The sequence below is a fragment of the Lissotriton helveticus genome, chromosome 10, assembly GCF_964261635.1.
Source record: "Lissotriton helveticus chromosome 10, aLisHel1.1, whole genome shotgun sequence".
Taxonomy (NCBI): domain Eukaryota; kingdom Metazoa; phylum Chordata; class Amphibia; order Caudata; family Salamandridae; genus Lissotriton; species Lissotriton helveticus.
The window spans coordinates 47788627-47804992 of record NC_136071.1 but is presented as its reverse complement, the minus strand read 5'-3'; the positions used below and the strand labels follow the sequence as shown (position 1 = coordinate 47804992).

The following is a 16366-nucleotide window of genomic DNA, read 5'->3' as shown; positions in this document are numbered from 1 at the left end:
AGTGAGCCAGGAACCAGCATTGTATGTCTTGGTGCAGTACCGCAAGCTGCTCTTAGAGGTCCCTAGTGAGCAAGGCACCAGCGTTGCATGTCTTGGTGCAGTACCGCAAGCTGCTCCTAGAGGTCCCTAGTGAGCAAGGCACAAGCATTGCACGTCTCTGTGCAGTACTGTAAACTGCTTCTAGAGGTCCTTAGTGAGTAAGGCACCTGCACTGCGGTCCTCTTTTGGTCACATGGGACTGCACCCTGCAGAAGATATGGTAAATCCACCCTTCCCATAATGCATTGCTTTCAAGACGGTATTACGAGTACATTCAAATAGCCATGTCCATATATACAATTATTAGCTCTGAAATGTGACTAAAGAATTATTACATTAATTTCAGATTCATTTGGTCTCTAGTGACCAAGGTAACCACTCCCAGCCTAGCTTAGGACCAAGTGTGTGTCTTGCCTGAAGCCTTTAAAGAAAATAGTGCCTTAAGACTGTAATTAAAACCTAGGGAGTAACAGCACATGTAACAGGGGGTGTCCTCATGGGAGATTACAAGAAGAGACCAGGCAGTACTAAGGAGGAACTACTAAGCCTATTGACCAATGAAAAGCCACAATTTACAAAGGACAGGGACAGGAGCCAATTCAAAAGATAGGCGTAAAGTGGGCGGAGCTGTATGTACAGCATGTCTCGAAGAGATAGTGCAAGCGCTGCCTAGGCGAGACCTAAAAAGGAGTGCACTGGATAGGGCAGCTTTCCACAGCCACAGGATGTTTCCCACTGCTGAGCTTGCTGAGGCTCTGTTATTGAAAAACCATTTTTTTTCTACTCTAAATGAGGCAGGAAGGGATAAAGAGAAAGGAGGATTTGGGCATTTGCTATTTTTCAGCATATGTCTCATTACCATCCATCCCTAAGTGATCTCTTTGGTTATTAAGGGGAGACTTGACTTTTTACCCAAATATAATTTCATTTAGTGTGATGTCAGGTTAATTTGATTGGTGGAAGGAGTAGTGATTGATGCAGTGGTGTGTGGACTTGCTACCTCCTCTTTGTACAAAATGGAAGAATGGCTGCTTTGTTCCTAGCAGACTGGAAATGAGCCTCGTTTGCATATATCCGTATTTGTCACTAAACGCAAGGTGACTAAACTCTTTAACAACTGTACTTTTCGAAGACAGTATTGAATGTATTGATGTAATCATGGGAATTTTTTTTTCTGTTAAACTCAGGGTCCTCTAAAGGGACATGCTCCACCTTCCTCGTGGACGGCCAGAATGTGGGGTCCATCCCAGCCGCTGTGGTGAAGGAGCTGCGTGGTTACCCTGAGGTTTTTACCGTGCATCAAGATTCCACCACAGGTCCGCCCTCGGTGGAGCTCAACACGAAGCTGTCGTCCTACGATCTGCGCTCAGCAGCGGTCCACCAGGTTCTGGAGGACCTAAGAAGCAAGAACCTTTTTCAAACACTGAGAGAGTGGAGAGATGAGGTGAGCAGTGACCATGATAAGAGGCTGCCCATTTGTTCTTGTGAGAGCCATTCAGCCTTCAAATTCAAAAGGGATCAAAGCAGTTTTGTAAGCACCCCAGGAGGAAGTCTTCTGCTTCCTAATAATACATCACTTGCAGTGCTTATCACAAGTAGCAACTATGACGTTACCTGCTCTGCATATGCACTAACCTTCATTTCTAACTTTTGTTTTATTTTGGCCTCCTGAGCCTACTTTAAACTTTTCCCAGCACAACGACGTGTCACTCTTTGTCTACATTGTTCTTTTTCCACCAACATGAACAAGCATTGGCAAACCCAATTGCTCTCACCTCTGGGACAGATTGGCTTTGCTAATGTTTTTGGTGTGATGCTGTACAGCATGGTTAAAAAAAGAGGGGAAAAAGCCCATAACGTGGCTGTCCAAGTCAGTTTGTAGGCATGTGTGTGCCCACAAAATGACAGACACTTTTATTTTTTATTTACCGATCCAAGTTGGATGGGTAAAGGAAAAAACACATTTTTTTCCTTTTATTGAAAGCGGGCAGGGAGCAAAACTGGGTGGAACCAACATGAGTGGTGGTAGCAACTCAAGGATTTCAGAATGGGGAATGCAAGTGGAGGGGAAGCGACACGAGGCATGGATGGGGTGGGAGCAATACAGAGGCCATGGGTGGAGGGCAGAGAAAAGGAAAGGGATGGGAGAGAGCAACGTGGAGCTGAGGGGAGAAGTGGACAGATAAGAAAGCATCCAGAGAGGAGAAGCACATGTGCTTGAGTACATCACGAAGCGGAACTGGGAGAAGAACACGGGCGAGAGAGAGCAACAAGGAGTGAGGGAAAGAAGCTCACCAGGGAAACAGTTTGGAATGCCTGGACTCTGGTGGAGTGCTTAAGACAACAACAAAAAAGTTGTTCCCTATAAGTGAGCGAGCAGTAGAAGGATAAAGGATACAAGTACATTGGTGTATGCTCCATGGGAGGAACAGACAAAATATGGACAAGGCAACCATTGAATAAGAAGTGTGGCCGTAAAGCAGTCGAGTGGTAAGCAATGGGTGGGCTGCAAGCACATTTATGTTCTTGGTATGTGCGCAACGTCTTTCGCAGCTAGGCAGCTACACTATGCAAGTCAAAAGCAGACCTCTTAATCTTACATCATAGGTATGGATGCTAGGTATTCCTTACCCCTTAGAGCAGTGGACTTCAAACTTTTGTTTGCCCCCCCCCTCAGTATTTTTTTTTATTATTCTATTAAATTGGCAATGTTTAGATATGTCTATACTTATTTAATAATTGCAGGTAAGTTCTGTTACCGTTTTTAATATGCAATCAAATATATGAATGCAAAACCTACTATTCTGGGCAGACAGGCCTTACTAACATGTAAAAGTATCCATAGTGTGAATATTAGAAATGGGACTAGGGGTTTTGAAGACTATTTGGAGTTCCTTCCCGTTTGACACATACTCCCAGCTAGGATATAAATAACAAAATGTGTTAGTGATGGCCCATTACAGAGCGGCTTATTGTCAGAAATTGTTTTCTGCTTAAAACAAAGCACTGTTATCAGCATAATGCTTCTTTTGGCCAGAGTATAAGCCCTACCTGCCCTCTGCATCACTGTTTGAAGACCCCTGCCTTAGAGGGAACATAATATTTAGAGAAATGAGCTTCCATGAAGGCTATACCAAGTAATGTCCAACAGGAGTTCATTTTACATCCCATCAGTTGAGAATAATTAGTTGCTAGACTGAAGTAAAGCGGCAATTATGACATGTCCAACGTTTTGGCTCTGGGTGTCTTTAAACCCTAATTCATAAGGGCTCTTCCCACTTGGCATACTGTCCCACTTACAGATAGGTGACATAAATGTAGTGTTTAAGGCTTTGGCATGGAGCCATAATATTACCTACTAGCATTCTCTGCTGTCTCATGTGCCTCATACTCAATTCTCAGTTTTCCCTTTGTGGTATGCTTCGAGTATTGTGTTCTGGCTTACCTCTGAGTTGGATGACAGGTTCTTGTTCAGGAATCTGACGGTGTGACGTGTAGGTGTGATCACAGGGATTTACCAGTTGCTTAAAGTTGATCACATGCCCATTGTTCAGTAGTGATAAGTTGTCTAAATGTAGTGTTGCTAGCTTTGTGCTTGTGTGTGTTAATTTTTGTTGACAAGTGCAGTTGGGCCCACTGTGATTTGCTGTAAATGAATGTAGCCTTCTACCCAAATATGATATTGACTGTAAACTGAGTGTAGTTTTAGAAGGGACACAGACATTTACCTAGGTCCCAAAGCCCAGCTGGAGGGAAAAGTATATTCACAAACAATAAGTAGTGTACCTGCATGCCAGAAAGAATTTCTGCTCTGCTTTGGAGCCTGCTCTGACATTTTGTGTTCTCATCTGTCCTGCTAGCGCTACGAAGTGATGCCCCAATTCTCTGACCGCTCTCTAATGAACATGGAGCGTGCTGCGACCGGTGAGTCAATTCAGGTTCTCATCTTCTTTCTTTTCAAGCTCCCTTGGTTTATGTTGTAGCTCTGTTTAAAATGCAGCAGATGCAGACTTCTCAGGAAACTAATATGGGCGGAAAAAAGGTAAAGCAATTTGATAATTAAAGAAAAAACAATAACTCTTTTAGAATCATGGTTACAGCTAATCCCTTTTAATACTACATAACTTGTATTGTGTGTTTAAAAAAAAACCCAAAAAACAAGGCACTAAAAAAGAAAGCTTATTATTGATTTGTATACAAAGGGGCTGAACCAGATATCAGATTAACTGTGTAGAATGACTGGCTACAGAGTTAAGCGCCTGTTTATTTGATAAAGAGCCATTTATCATATCATTTGCGAAAGGTCCAGTGTGACTCAGTTTCTTGTCTATGGATTGAGACGCATTGGAATTTCCTTCTACAGAAGTGACTGACAATTGCTTTCAAAAACTGAAGTCCATAAATAGACCGTACCATCAGGGGGTAGGGTGGGCAAATATCTAGCTATTCCATTCTTCTGCAAAATAAAGTCTGGAGACGCTTGCCACATCGGAGGGGGGAGGTGAGGAGGCCCCCACTGCAGCCGCCACCGCCAGGAGTCAATCTCTGCTGTCCATAGCGCCGCCGCCCGGGACTCCATCTCCCGGCAGCCTCAGCGGCGGCGCTGCTATCACGAGAGCGCTAGGAGGCGCCTTAAAATTGCGCTCTGCTTGGCGGAGCGGGGAGACGCTTGCCACATCGGAGGGGGGAGGTGAGGAGGCCCCCACTGCAGCCGCCACCGCCAGGAGTCAATCTCTGCTGTCCATAGCGCCGCCGCCCCGGGACTCCATCTCCCGGCAGCCTCAGCGGCGGCGCTGCTATCACGAGAGCGCCAGGAGGCGCCTTAAAATTGCGCTCTGCTTGGCGGAGCGGGGAGACGCTTGCCACATCGGAGGGGGGAGGTGAGGAGGCCCCCACTGCAGCCGCCACCGCCAGGAGTCAATCTCTGCTGTCCATAGCGCCACCGCCCCGGGACTCCATCTCCCGGCAGCCTCAGCGGCGGCGCTGCTATCACGAGAGCGCCAGGAGGCGCCTTAAAATTGCGCTCTGCTTGGCGGAGCGGGGAGACACTTGCCACATCGGAGGGGGGAGGTGAGGAGGCCCCCACTGCAGCCGCCACCGCCAGGAGTCAATCTCTGCTGTCCATAGCGCCGCCGCCCCGGGACTCCATCTCCCGGCAGCCTCAGCGGCGGCGCTGCTATCACGAGAGCGCCAGGAGGCGCCTTAAAATTGCGCTCTGCTCCGCATCGCGGGACGCCGGGCGAAGCCCGGGCAAAGGGCGGGCCCTCTACGGCCCTCTACGGCCAGAGGAGGACGGGACGGGCCACCCCACTTGACTCTTTCTAAGTAGGAGGTATAGAGACGCTTTAACTCTTTATTCATCTCGCATTGTACTGCCTATTGTCGTTTTTGGAGTTCTTTATTCCATTAACCATGTCCATCTGGGAGGAGCTGAATGCCCTGTGTGGCACAAAGTACGTCCCGGATGTATCAACCCCCCCTATAATGGGTAGAGACGTTGACCAACTAAACGGCACTCCACGGGATGTACCTCTATCTCCCAATAAAGTCCAATCTCAAGTCAACACACTGTCCTGGTGTTTAAACTGCAAAAGGAAGCATGATGAGGAAAAAGATAATGACAATGAGATTCAATCTAAAGCTCATAAATCGTGCACTAGCCCTTCATCAAACCCCTCTAACCCAACTACATTTATGTCGGATAAGGCTGTGAATAGAACCTACGACCCTGTATCGCCCCTCCAATTGTCCTTACTGGCCCAGTTTGAGCAATTGTTAATATCTGCAATATCACCTCTGGTCACAAAAATTAATGATTTGGGGGACAGGCTGACCAGCATTGAAAAAACACTTAAAAAGAACTCTCTACCAACTGAAAAAACTGTTATACCTATTTGCCCTAATCCTCCCATCAACCACGAAAAGCCTAAGCCCTCTGCATGCAGGAAAGTCCAAACTCTTGAATCCCCTCTTACCCCACCTATTCCAACTGGCCCTAACGTTACTTTTAATCCCGCATTCGTACCTTATAGAGCTCCCAGGGTCGCTCTAGAAAGAAGGCACCGCATTAATCTACCTCCCGAAGCCGCCCCATACGTGACTGTCCTCTCTGGGGTCCCTGCACTTAGCCAGGCCAAACGTGAAACACACCAGGACCTGCTAAATAAAGTCATTTTTTGGCTAAAACACAACAGACCGTTGCCACCTGACCTAGTTGGTGGAATCCTGAGTGTCAGGAGGGTGGGGTGGCTAGGTACGTTGCCCAAAGACATCTCGGGGGACTTGATTTTAATCAAATTTAAGAATAGGAACATTGTCCCCTACCTACGATTTTGCCAGCCCAAAGAAGGAGATGGCCCTATTTGCATTTGGGACTTGTATGATTTTTATCCCAGCTCCCAACATATTCCGCTTCCAAGACAAATGGCAATGACTATGAATTATAATTCTTGGAGAAGGGGATCCCGTGTACCCTGTGCTATTAACCCTCTAGCCTCTAATTAGTCCTGAATATACACGAATATTGATTAGTTGATTCGTCACATTTATTTAATCCTGTTTTAATAGTTGATCTTAACTTTGTAATGAAATGTTGACATATCTATGCATGTATGTATTGTTGTTGCTTTTATGGGTTTTAACTAAAAATCGAATAAAGCTAATCTGATCTGATCCGATCTGATCTGATCTGATCTGACCAAGTCTGGTAGGGCCAAACCCCCAGCGTCTCTTGGTAGTGTCAACACAGCAGAAGGGCCATTAAGCTGCTTGTTATATACATACACCACTTTCCAACCACAGGGCTACTTTTCAGAGGCTGCCTCAAATGCGTATCTGGCAAAAGCCAATGCTTTTGTGCTAAATTACTTCTCCGTGTAGGAAAAACATGATTTATTGTCGAATGATGTGGTTTCTTTCTTTTGGGCCTCTTGCATCCAAGTAATGTCGCTGGCAGGACCTAAGAGAAGCAGTGAGACGATCCTTCTCTGCCTAAATGGAGATGTGGCCTTTGATGCTATTGTGTGGATAAATGCCTATTTTTCTTTCACTGCAGCACTGTTTGGGGTGAAACAGTATGGAGTTCACGTTAATGGCTATTTTAAGCGTGGAAGTGAGCTTTTTATGTGGATCGCAAGAAGGTCGCAGAACAAACCTACGTACCCAGGCCTGCTGGACAACATGGTAAGGTGGCTTCAAGTTACTATACCGTTTAATTTTTACTGAATTTTTTGTTATGGGGCATCCATGTTCTTGTCATACATTGGATTTTGTTTTGAATTATAAGCTTTTATTGCGTCTAATAGGCAAGTGGGAGAAAAATCAGCTTTTCGTTGTGAGTTGGCAGTGAGTGGTTGAAGGTTCGGGCCCCTAGTGAAGACCTGGTGGTTAGATTAATAGTAATGCAAGTTTGTTGAGAAGGATTGGAATTGGGTTGAACGGCTTCACAGATTAACTTCGTGTGTGAGAAGACCAGATGTATGTTTGTCTATGTGGATGCGGAGGTGATATTTTTGTGGGACTGGAGTGGTGTTCTTGGTGTTCTGGTACAGATGTGTCTGCGTTGTATTAAATCAGCTGCATGAAAGGAGCTCAGGATAATGGGACAAGTGGGAGCTGTGAATGGACAAATCGATTAAACGGATTCGGACCACCTATCGAATGGACTCTCCATTTCCCAATGAGCCTGAGATGATTATTCACTGATTCGTGTTTGGCCAACAGCTTGACTGAAGTCTGAGACCAGGAAACTGCTTGTGTTTGTAGTAAGATGTGTGGCACTGCATACAGACATCTGGCAGAGGGTGAAAAGCCTTTAACTTGAACACAAATAGTGGGATTTGATAGCAGAGGAGGTACATCGTGGCCAGTTTCTTCTCATGACCCCTAAGGTCCTACGTGATACTCATGGTTTTGATTATTATCTTGGTATCTGGGGTGATTCTGAGGGAGTTTCGAGAGTCAACCAGCAAACCTGTCTCCCCGGCCATGGCCATTTATGAGGGTCAGATACTCCCGGCTGCATTATATGGCTCTGAGCTTTGGGGGTTCGAGAATGTTTCGGAACTTTCCTTAGCGGAAAATAAGTTTTTGAGGGAGGTGGTGGCTCTCCCCGCCTCTACCCCGCTGATCCCCTTGCGACTAGACTTGGGTAGACGAGCCCTTAAGGACCTAGTGAGGCTGCGCCCATTGCTCTTCTGGGTCCGCTTAAGAAGGACTAAGGAGCTTGTCAAATATGCTGAAGGGTTGGATGATCTACTATTGCTTGACACTGGCAATAAGATTGGATGGGTGAACAATCTGAGAGACCTGGTTTTCCAATTGGGTCTGAGAGATGCATGGGAGTCACAAATGCCGCCGCCCAAACCAGTGATCAAGAAGCTATACTGGGACTGGGTACAGGGCGAGGCATTACGCGGTATGGTTGGGGGTTCACTCACCGATCGGTTTTTAGAATTCAAATGGGTGAGAAAGCTGGAACCCTTTTTTGATTTGATAACCAAACCCTTAGACAGAGCGCTATATTTAAAACTAAGGTATGGGACCCTCCCGGTGCATGAATTTACCGCGAGGTGGTCCAACTCTGGTGCCCCCTCGAGTTCGTGCCCTGGCTGCGCAGCACCTAAGGAGTCTGTGGCCCACCTATTTTTTGCCTGTCCTGCCTACAAAGTGGCTCGGAAGATCTGGCTGAAACCCGTATGCAGGGAGTTGGGGTTGAGGTGTCATAGTTTGGCTTTACGTGTACTTTCTACTGACTCAACATCCACTGCCATGATATGTGGGGTGGCAACATTTTTGAGTAGTGCATGGCTGACGCGCTCAAGGTTACTGAAGCTGCATTCTAGGCTACCAATTGATTGATTGTATGTAATTGATGGTTCTTCTACTTAACCTAGTGACTGTTGAGGATGCTTGTCCTAGGTCTATATTAATCATACTGTTATATTATTATTGTTTTTAGCGGGGGAATTGTATTTTTATTGTGTATATGTACTCTTTTATGGTGAACAAATTTTACCGAATAAAGATATTCAATCAATCATCATCTTGGCACTACTACCATCACCTGCATTTTTTTAATATGCGTTTTATTACCAGTTGTACTGGAAGTCTATGCTGTGCTTGAACTACCTAGGTCTCTTTTTAAGCTGTGTTGCCTTTATTCTTTCTCTGTCTCTCTCTCCCCATCTGCCTTATTTCTCTCTCTTCCTCACACTCCGCTCTGTCTCTTTCTTAGACCTCTCTCTATTATTCTTTCTTTCTGTGCACCTCAGATACCCTTCTCTCTCTCTTGCTGAACACACTTTGTATCTGTTCTTAATGGCAGCAATGTACACCTTTGCAAATCCCATAATATCTAGAAGACACTTTTCCAGTTTTCATAATACGTCTGTCAGCACACTTTGCTATTTTACATAAAGCTCCTAGTATGCACACTTTGCCAGTTTTATACTGCCGGAAGTGACCAAATGTGTGATTCTTTCTAGCTCTGGTTAGCGGAGTCTTGGCTCATTACTTCCTCTAATGGAATTCACCATAAATGTTCAATCATTGGGTAAGAAGAACAGGAACCGTGATCATACACCTTGAATTTGGCCTATAATCAGGTTGTATCAGTGGTATCCGCTTGGCTGTATCACTGCACATTCTCTATATTCTTTACATGCAAACTCTTATTGTATCATCGAAGGGATCTCCCTGACTCTATTAGAATCTTCAGCAGGAAGCTCGCTTTTCCCATTCAGAGACCCTAATTCACCACTACCGAGGTTGCAGCCGCAGTCTCTTCAGCCTGGCAATTCTTGAACACTGGTATTTTTGCCATAACAAGTCCTTGGGGCATACTTGTTAGAGAATAAAATGGAAGAGTCCACATGCTCTTCTGTACCAGAAAAATGTTTGTACTGCCTAGAAATATAAACCTGTGGAATGGAACATTTGGAGAGCAACATTTTAGGGTGCTGCAAGCAATATGATGCTCTTGGGCTACCCATTTGTTACCACTGAAGAATAAAATAATATTTACTAGTGCACAAGTTATATTGGTTCAAAGCTCCTGCTGACCTTAATAAATTGGCTGTCTTCTACTCTCCAACCAAGAACGGCTGATCCTCGGGGGCTCATCTGATACAACAGCATACATAGAGTCAATGATTCTGGGGGGCCTAAGACTTGAAACTTTGAAACAAGCTTATCCCTAAACTCTAGCCTGTTCCCTTCATTTCGGAGAACTCCTGAAAGCCTTTCAACTAAAACCATCTCTTCTTCGGGGTGATGAAAGAATATTGGATCTGGCTAGACCCTAACTCTCATGCTTTCGGAATTCTGTGTATTTTTTCTTTCTGTTCAAGGTCTCGGAAGTGACCCAGATCAGATGTAGCACTTTACAAAACAAATGCTTAAATGCATGTCATGTTCTTTCACCTTCTCTAACTTAAACATTCATTCTAACATATTGCACTCAGGATGCAGCTACTCACTGGCCAGGTAGATTTCCTGATCTGTAGGGGAAAGGGATCATCTCACTGTCTTATATCCTTGCCTTAAGACACTTTAACTTCCATACTGACGCTGCAACTAATATGAAATAACCCAGATTGAAGCACAGTACAATGGCATCTCAGTAGGATTACAGCAATTGTTAGAGAGCCAAGTACAGAAGTTACAGATCCAGAAAAATGCACCCGCTGTGCTCTAAGTGTGTGCTTCCACTTAGCGGCTGGCATCGGTTCAAGCAGGCGGTAGTATCAGGTCGGCCTCTGCTGGACGCCTATTTCAGCGACTACGCAGCACAGACCCATTGTTCATATGGGTCCTGGTGTGGGATATATCCAGAGAGGAATTGGCAGTAAAAACTACCACGCTTCTGTGTGCCCTGACTCACCAAATCTAAAGTAAGGAATGCACTCTTCTGACGGCTTCCCTTCTGAGATCTTCTGTGATCCTACATGTTGAGTCTGGCTGCTCTTCTTGTGGGAGATGTGGTTTACTCTTTTTTGGAAGATATGCTGATCACAAACTGGATCAAAAATAGAAGGGGTTGGTAAAGGTTACAATTCTGTATATGTAATAGGCTATTGATATGTCATATTCTGTCATAGTCACTCCTTCCTTGTTGCAGGCAGCCGGGGGCATCTCCACTGGGATGGGAATCAAAGAGACTATGATCAAAGAATGCCAGGAGGAAGCGTGTATCCCAGAAGCCATTGCAGCCAGAGCTAAGCCAGTCGGATCTGTTAGGTATGAGTTATGTAAATGTTTCTCTGCACAGCATTGAGTGACTTTGAAATCTTGGGTTAAAGTGAACTTGTGCACTTGACTGGGCTGTGAAAGCATTTAAGGAGAGGTCTCATACACTACTGGGTATCTGAAAGTGCATGCTCTGATTCCTTAAAGTGTTGCAAACAATGTATTTACTAATGCCATGTGATCTCTCTGGAACCATTTGCTCAGGTTTCTGTCTTGCCAAAGAAAAAAATTGAAAAACAAATTGTGATGAGTAAAGAAGTACAGAAGTGTTTGCTTTCAGAGGCCTTTCTTCACAAAATATGACTAGTTTCAGCACTCCTGCACTTAGCATGGTTTCGGAAAGCTAAAGATAGAGCAAATTACCAGGTTATTCCTGGAAACCTCAGTCTTAGGTTTCCAGTAGTACAGAAACAATTTTGTGAATTCCATTTTTTAATAACCACTTCGATTGCGTTTTGGGTTTGTGTAGGAGAGTAGGGTCTGCAATCCTATGATCACCCAGATATTTGCTTTTTGCTGCACTGGTTTACGACTTTCCCTGGCTGTGGGCCTGCTAATCAGACCCACAGCCTAGCTGTTCTCTCTATCCAAATTGTACTCAGGTACTGAATTGGCACTGGGCCCTCTTCAAGTCCCTGTACCCAGGGCTGAGGTGTACCCAGAAGTCTCCCAGGGGCTGAAGCATGTATTATGCCACCCCTGGGCTGACTAACTAAACTGACACAACTGGCTGCACGACAGCTGGGGCAAGGTGGTGTACTCACCCTTTTCTTTAGATATAGTATACCTATATCTAACCCTAAAATGGACACACAGATCTCCTATCAGTCACTCCTATGGCAGGCCTTAACAATCCTGAAGGCAGAGTGCTTGGAATCGTGTGAGATGGTGCTCTGGCATGAGCTGAGCCTGTCTGCGGCTTTCGGGATCCATCCCTTAGCCGTTTCCATGATATCGCATACCATATACTCTTAAGTGCATTATAATCCTCGCGGTTATATGCAACTCTGGTATCGCTTTATCAAAACATGTCGAGTAAGGTGTCATACGAATTGGAATACTAACCCCTCGCCAATTCTGGCGACGGGGTTAGCATTCCACCCTTCTAGAGGGACACGACATGTATGTAACCTCTAACCCCGGTTAAAGTCAAACAGAGCCTCAGCTCCACAAAATGGATGCTGCCACCGAGACACAAGTCTGCCCTCCTGCTGCTGGGAGTCCTCCCAGAGCAGGAGATAAGGACAAAGGGTTTCCTGCCAGGGGCGGTGCCAGCACCGTCCCAGACAGGATTTTGTGTATCCTAGGTAGGCAGGGCTTCAGAGGAAGGTGACTGCAAGTGGCACCCCGGTGCTCACTGTGCATAGGCCGGCTGAAACCAGTTCCAGGGGCACTCCAGCCCCTGGCCTGGGGAAAGCCCGCCAAAGGAGAAGGGTGTAACCACCCCCCTCCTGGTCCCACCCATAGGGCAGGACTTAGTCGCGTGCCAGCCCCCTTTTCCCAGATAAAGGTAGGAGCAGGCCCCCTTCCAAATTAGATCATCTTTGGAATCAAGACACGACTTTCTACGAAAGGACATCAAGATTTCTTCTTCAAGATTCTCCCTTGTGACTAAGGAGTAGTCACCCTGCATCCGCAGGCACCATCTTAAGAACACTGCGGTCTGCTGCAAGTCCTTCCTCCGGAATCCGACTGCCCAGCTCGACGAGAACCAGCTTCCCTGGCACCTCTGACCTCTACCCACCTCTACAGCCAAGCTGAGAACCGTGGGTGCGACGAGACCTCGAGGGACCGGCCATCTTCAAGACTGCACGACTTCTTTCCAGCACGACCGCCGAGGGATCCTCTGGTGAGTGCTTTGGGGACCGAGAAGCCCCGACCCTGAGCAGCTCCAGCACCGAAGTCCAGCCTCCCAGCATCTCCACGATCTGCGTGGGGCCCTTCTGCTTTTTGCTGCTCACCGCGTTGTTTGGCTACTAGCCCGCTGGCTTGTGGCCTTCCTGACGACGCCCGACGACATCACTGCTGCTGGTCTGGTTGCTCCAGACTGGCCCTTGCTCCCTTCCAAACGAGGAGCACCCCGGACCCTCCTGGTCCACTCCAGACGCCATTTTAGGTCCACCGCGTGGGCTTGAATTTGCCAAGACTTGTTGCCCCAATCCTGGGTCCAGCGACGTCGAAAGCATCATCCATCGTGGGACAGCTCGTACCTCCATCCTGGTCGCCGACAACGCCTCCTGGTCCGTGAGACTACAGAGCCCAGCAGCGCCCACTCACCTGACTGCGGTGACTTCGCCCGGTGCCATCCTGGTGCCCACTTAATCACTGGCTAGTGATTCAAGAACTTGGTCCCCTCTGCTTTCAGGTTTCTTCTTCCCTGATCCAGGCTTGGATCTCTTCGAACTTTTCTTCACTGGCCGCCTGCCAGCAACTTCTTCTTCAGGCTCCTGGTTCGTCAACGAGGAATCCCGACGTCTTTTCAGACCTATGCAGCCGCAGCCCCTGGGCTAGGTAACTTCGGCATTTCGGTGCCCCAGCATAGCCTCACTATCCAAGGGTCCAGATCCACTGTCGTTTTCGACCTACCTAGTCGGGTTCGCCCGAGAACAGTAACTTTGTGAGTTCTAGCTTCCATAGGCTTTTTCCCGCCTTACGCGTGAGAGTTCCCACTCTGCACGTGGTGTCCCTAGGCCTCCTGCTCCTAACCTGAGTGTTTAGTATTGTAGGCCTAGCGTTTCTAAAGCCTCTGAGAATTGTTACTTACCTGCTAGTAATTCGCATTCCACTTTTAGAGTATATGGTTTTTCGTGCCCCTCGGGCATTTGTATATACTGTGCTAACTTAAGTATTTTCGTAAGAGTTTTGTTGTGTGCCTAGCACCCTGTCCTCATAAAGAGTACAGGGCTGTTGTGATTCTAATAAATACACTGTTTATTTTCATAACACTTGTGTGGTGTCCTTTCACTGGGTGTTCAAGGGGTAATGTGATGGTAAAACAGCTGGCTTAACACGCCCTCTAGAGTCTTAGCCTTAGACTGCTCGTATCCATGCTACTAGGATAGCTGGTCTATAAGGTTGACTTACAACCAATCATCAATAAGGGTTGTTTGGACTGATATATAGTGATCACTAGAATAGTGAGCACTGCACATCAGGCCAACTTCTCACATTGGTGGCAGCGGTTGGGATTTGAGCTTGCTGTTGTTTTACCACACATATCCTAAGAATATCTTGTGAAAGATCACATAAGTACTAAAGGTACATATAACTTAGCTTAGAATACTCTGAGTTCTACTGAACCAGCTGTTGTAGCTCCTAGGGCCTAGCACACCCTAAACTACAACTCTAGCAAGGGATCAGTAGGCAAACATATAGTGTAGGTAAGTGCACCACTTACACCTCACTAGAAAAGCATGTCTAACCATGGAGAGTCCACTGAGACTCCCCTGGTAAGTGTTGACCCTCCACAGGTCACTTCAAGATATGCAGCTCTCAGTTTCCAGGAGATGAGACAAGTCTGTACCTCCAGGAAACTGAAGCAGGGGTCTAACCCCACCATTCCCTTTCTGATAGGTCTCTTAGAGACATATGATGCCAGAAAGATTTCTCAGTTACATGAGAACATGCCAGCCTTAGAGGGAACCTCTGGGGATCCAGACCTCCCCAACACTGCTACTGCAGTTGAGGAGGAGGAGGATCAGGAGGAACTCTCTGGGGATGAGGTAGACAAAGGTCTTGAGGTAGTCAGAAGGCTAACCAGGGCCAACTTAGACTTGCTTGGGCTAGGATCTGGGGGACCCCCAGTACTGACCCTAAGTAGGCCTAACATTGGAGTTAGGAGAGATAGATCTCTTTCTAGGGACTCCAATAGATCTCTGCACTCTAATGCCTCTTCTCAGAGGAGAAGGAACTCTCCCCAGAGGAGATTGACTTCCCCTCAGAGAATGGAGCATGAAGCTAGGATGAGACAGGCTACTCTGAGGATTGAAAGGGAAGAAATTGCCCTGGCCAAAGAGAAGCTTGCCTTGGCTAGAGAGCAGCAGATGAGTGGGTTAGCTCCCACTGGTGGCAGCAATCTCCCAAGAGATAGAGAGAAGGGTTTAGATACTAAACACCTGACGAAAATAGTGCCCCCCTTTAAGCAAGGGGATGACATCCAGAAATGGATGGCTGCTTTGGAGAGAGCCTGCACTGTGCAGTGCATTCCCCGAAGTCAGTGGGCAGCTATACTGTGGCTCTCCTTTGATGGTAAAGGTAGAGATAAGCTCCTCACTACAAGAGTGGAGGATGCTAATGATTACCAGGTCCTGAAAAATGCACTGATTGATGGGTTTGGTTTAACCACTGAGCACTACAGGTTGCTGTTCAGAGACACCCAGAAAACTCAGTCTCAGGACTGGTCTGACTTTGTGGATTGTGCCACTAAGGCTTTGGAGGGCTGGTTGCTGGGTAGCAAGGTTACAGATTACACAGGATTGTATAATCTTATGATGAGAGAACAAATTTTAAACAATTGTCAGAACCAGTTGTTGCACCAGCACCTTGTTGATTCAGATCTGACCTCTCCCCAAGAATTGGGAAAGAAGGCAGACAAATGGGTCAGGACAAGGATCAAGCAGAACCAGAACCAGAACCAGGGTGGTCAGAAGAAAGCAGACCAGAAGGGTAATGTTAAGAGTGAACAAAATGACCAGAAGTCTTCACCAGGTCCCCAACAAACCAAAGAGGGTGGGGGTCAGGCTTCCCAGAAGAAGAAGAATCAAGAAGGCCAGTCAAAGAGGTGGTGCCAGTACTGTAAAAGTAAGTCTCACTGGTTTAGTGAGTGCACCAAAAGAGGAGGACAAACTCCTGCCACTACAGCCCCTAAGGCAACTGCACCCCTAGTACAGTCAGTAGTGGTAGTGTACCTCCCAAGGCATTAGTTGGGTTAACCTTGGGAACTGAGGGGTCTGACAACTTAGTTGGCACACTCACTCAGGCTGTCCTTGTCTGTACAGGGGATATGGATATGTCCCCTGATATAAGTCCCAATACTTTGGGCAAATACAGGCAGACACCTTTGATTAATGGCAAGATGGCT

The 16366-nt window shown here is 46.6% G+C and overlaps 1 protein-coding gene across 2 annotated transcripts in view; it reads left to right on the top strand.

Annotated features, from left to right (window-relative positions):
• Positions 1-16366, top strand: part of LOC144785878 (uncharacterized) — an 88223-nt gene that overhangs the window by 24306 nt on the left and 47551 nt on the right. For both annotated transcript variants that reach the window (XR_013602052.1, XM_078664735.1), the window contains exons 2-5: positions 1227-1483; positions 3900-3963; positions 7094-7221; positions 11159-11277. Coding sequence is in view for 1 of the 2 variants with exons in the window: in XM_078664735.1 (XP_078520861.1) it covers positions 1227-1483; positions 3900-3963; positions 7094-7221; positions 11159-11277 (568 nt within the window). In the remaining variant the exon portion in view is untranslated. The remainder of the gene's footprint in view (positions 1-1226; positions 1484-3899; positions 3964-7093; positions 7222-11158; positions 11278-16366) is intronic.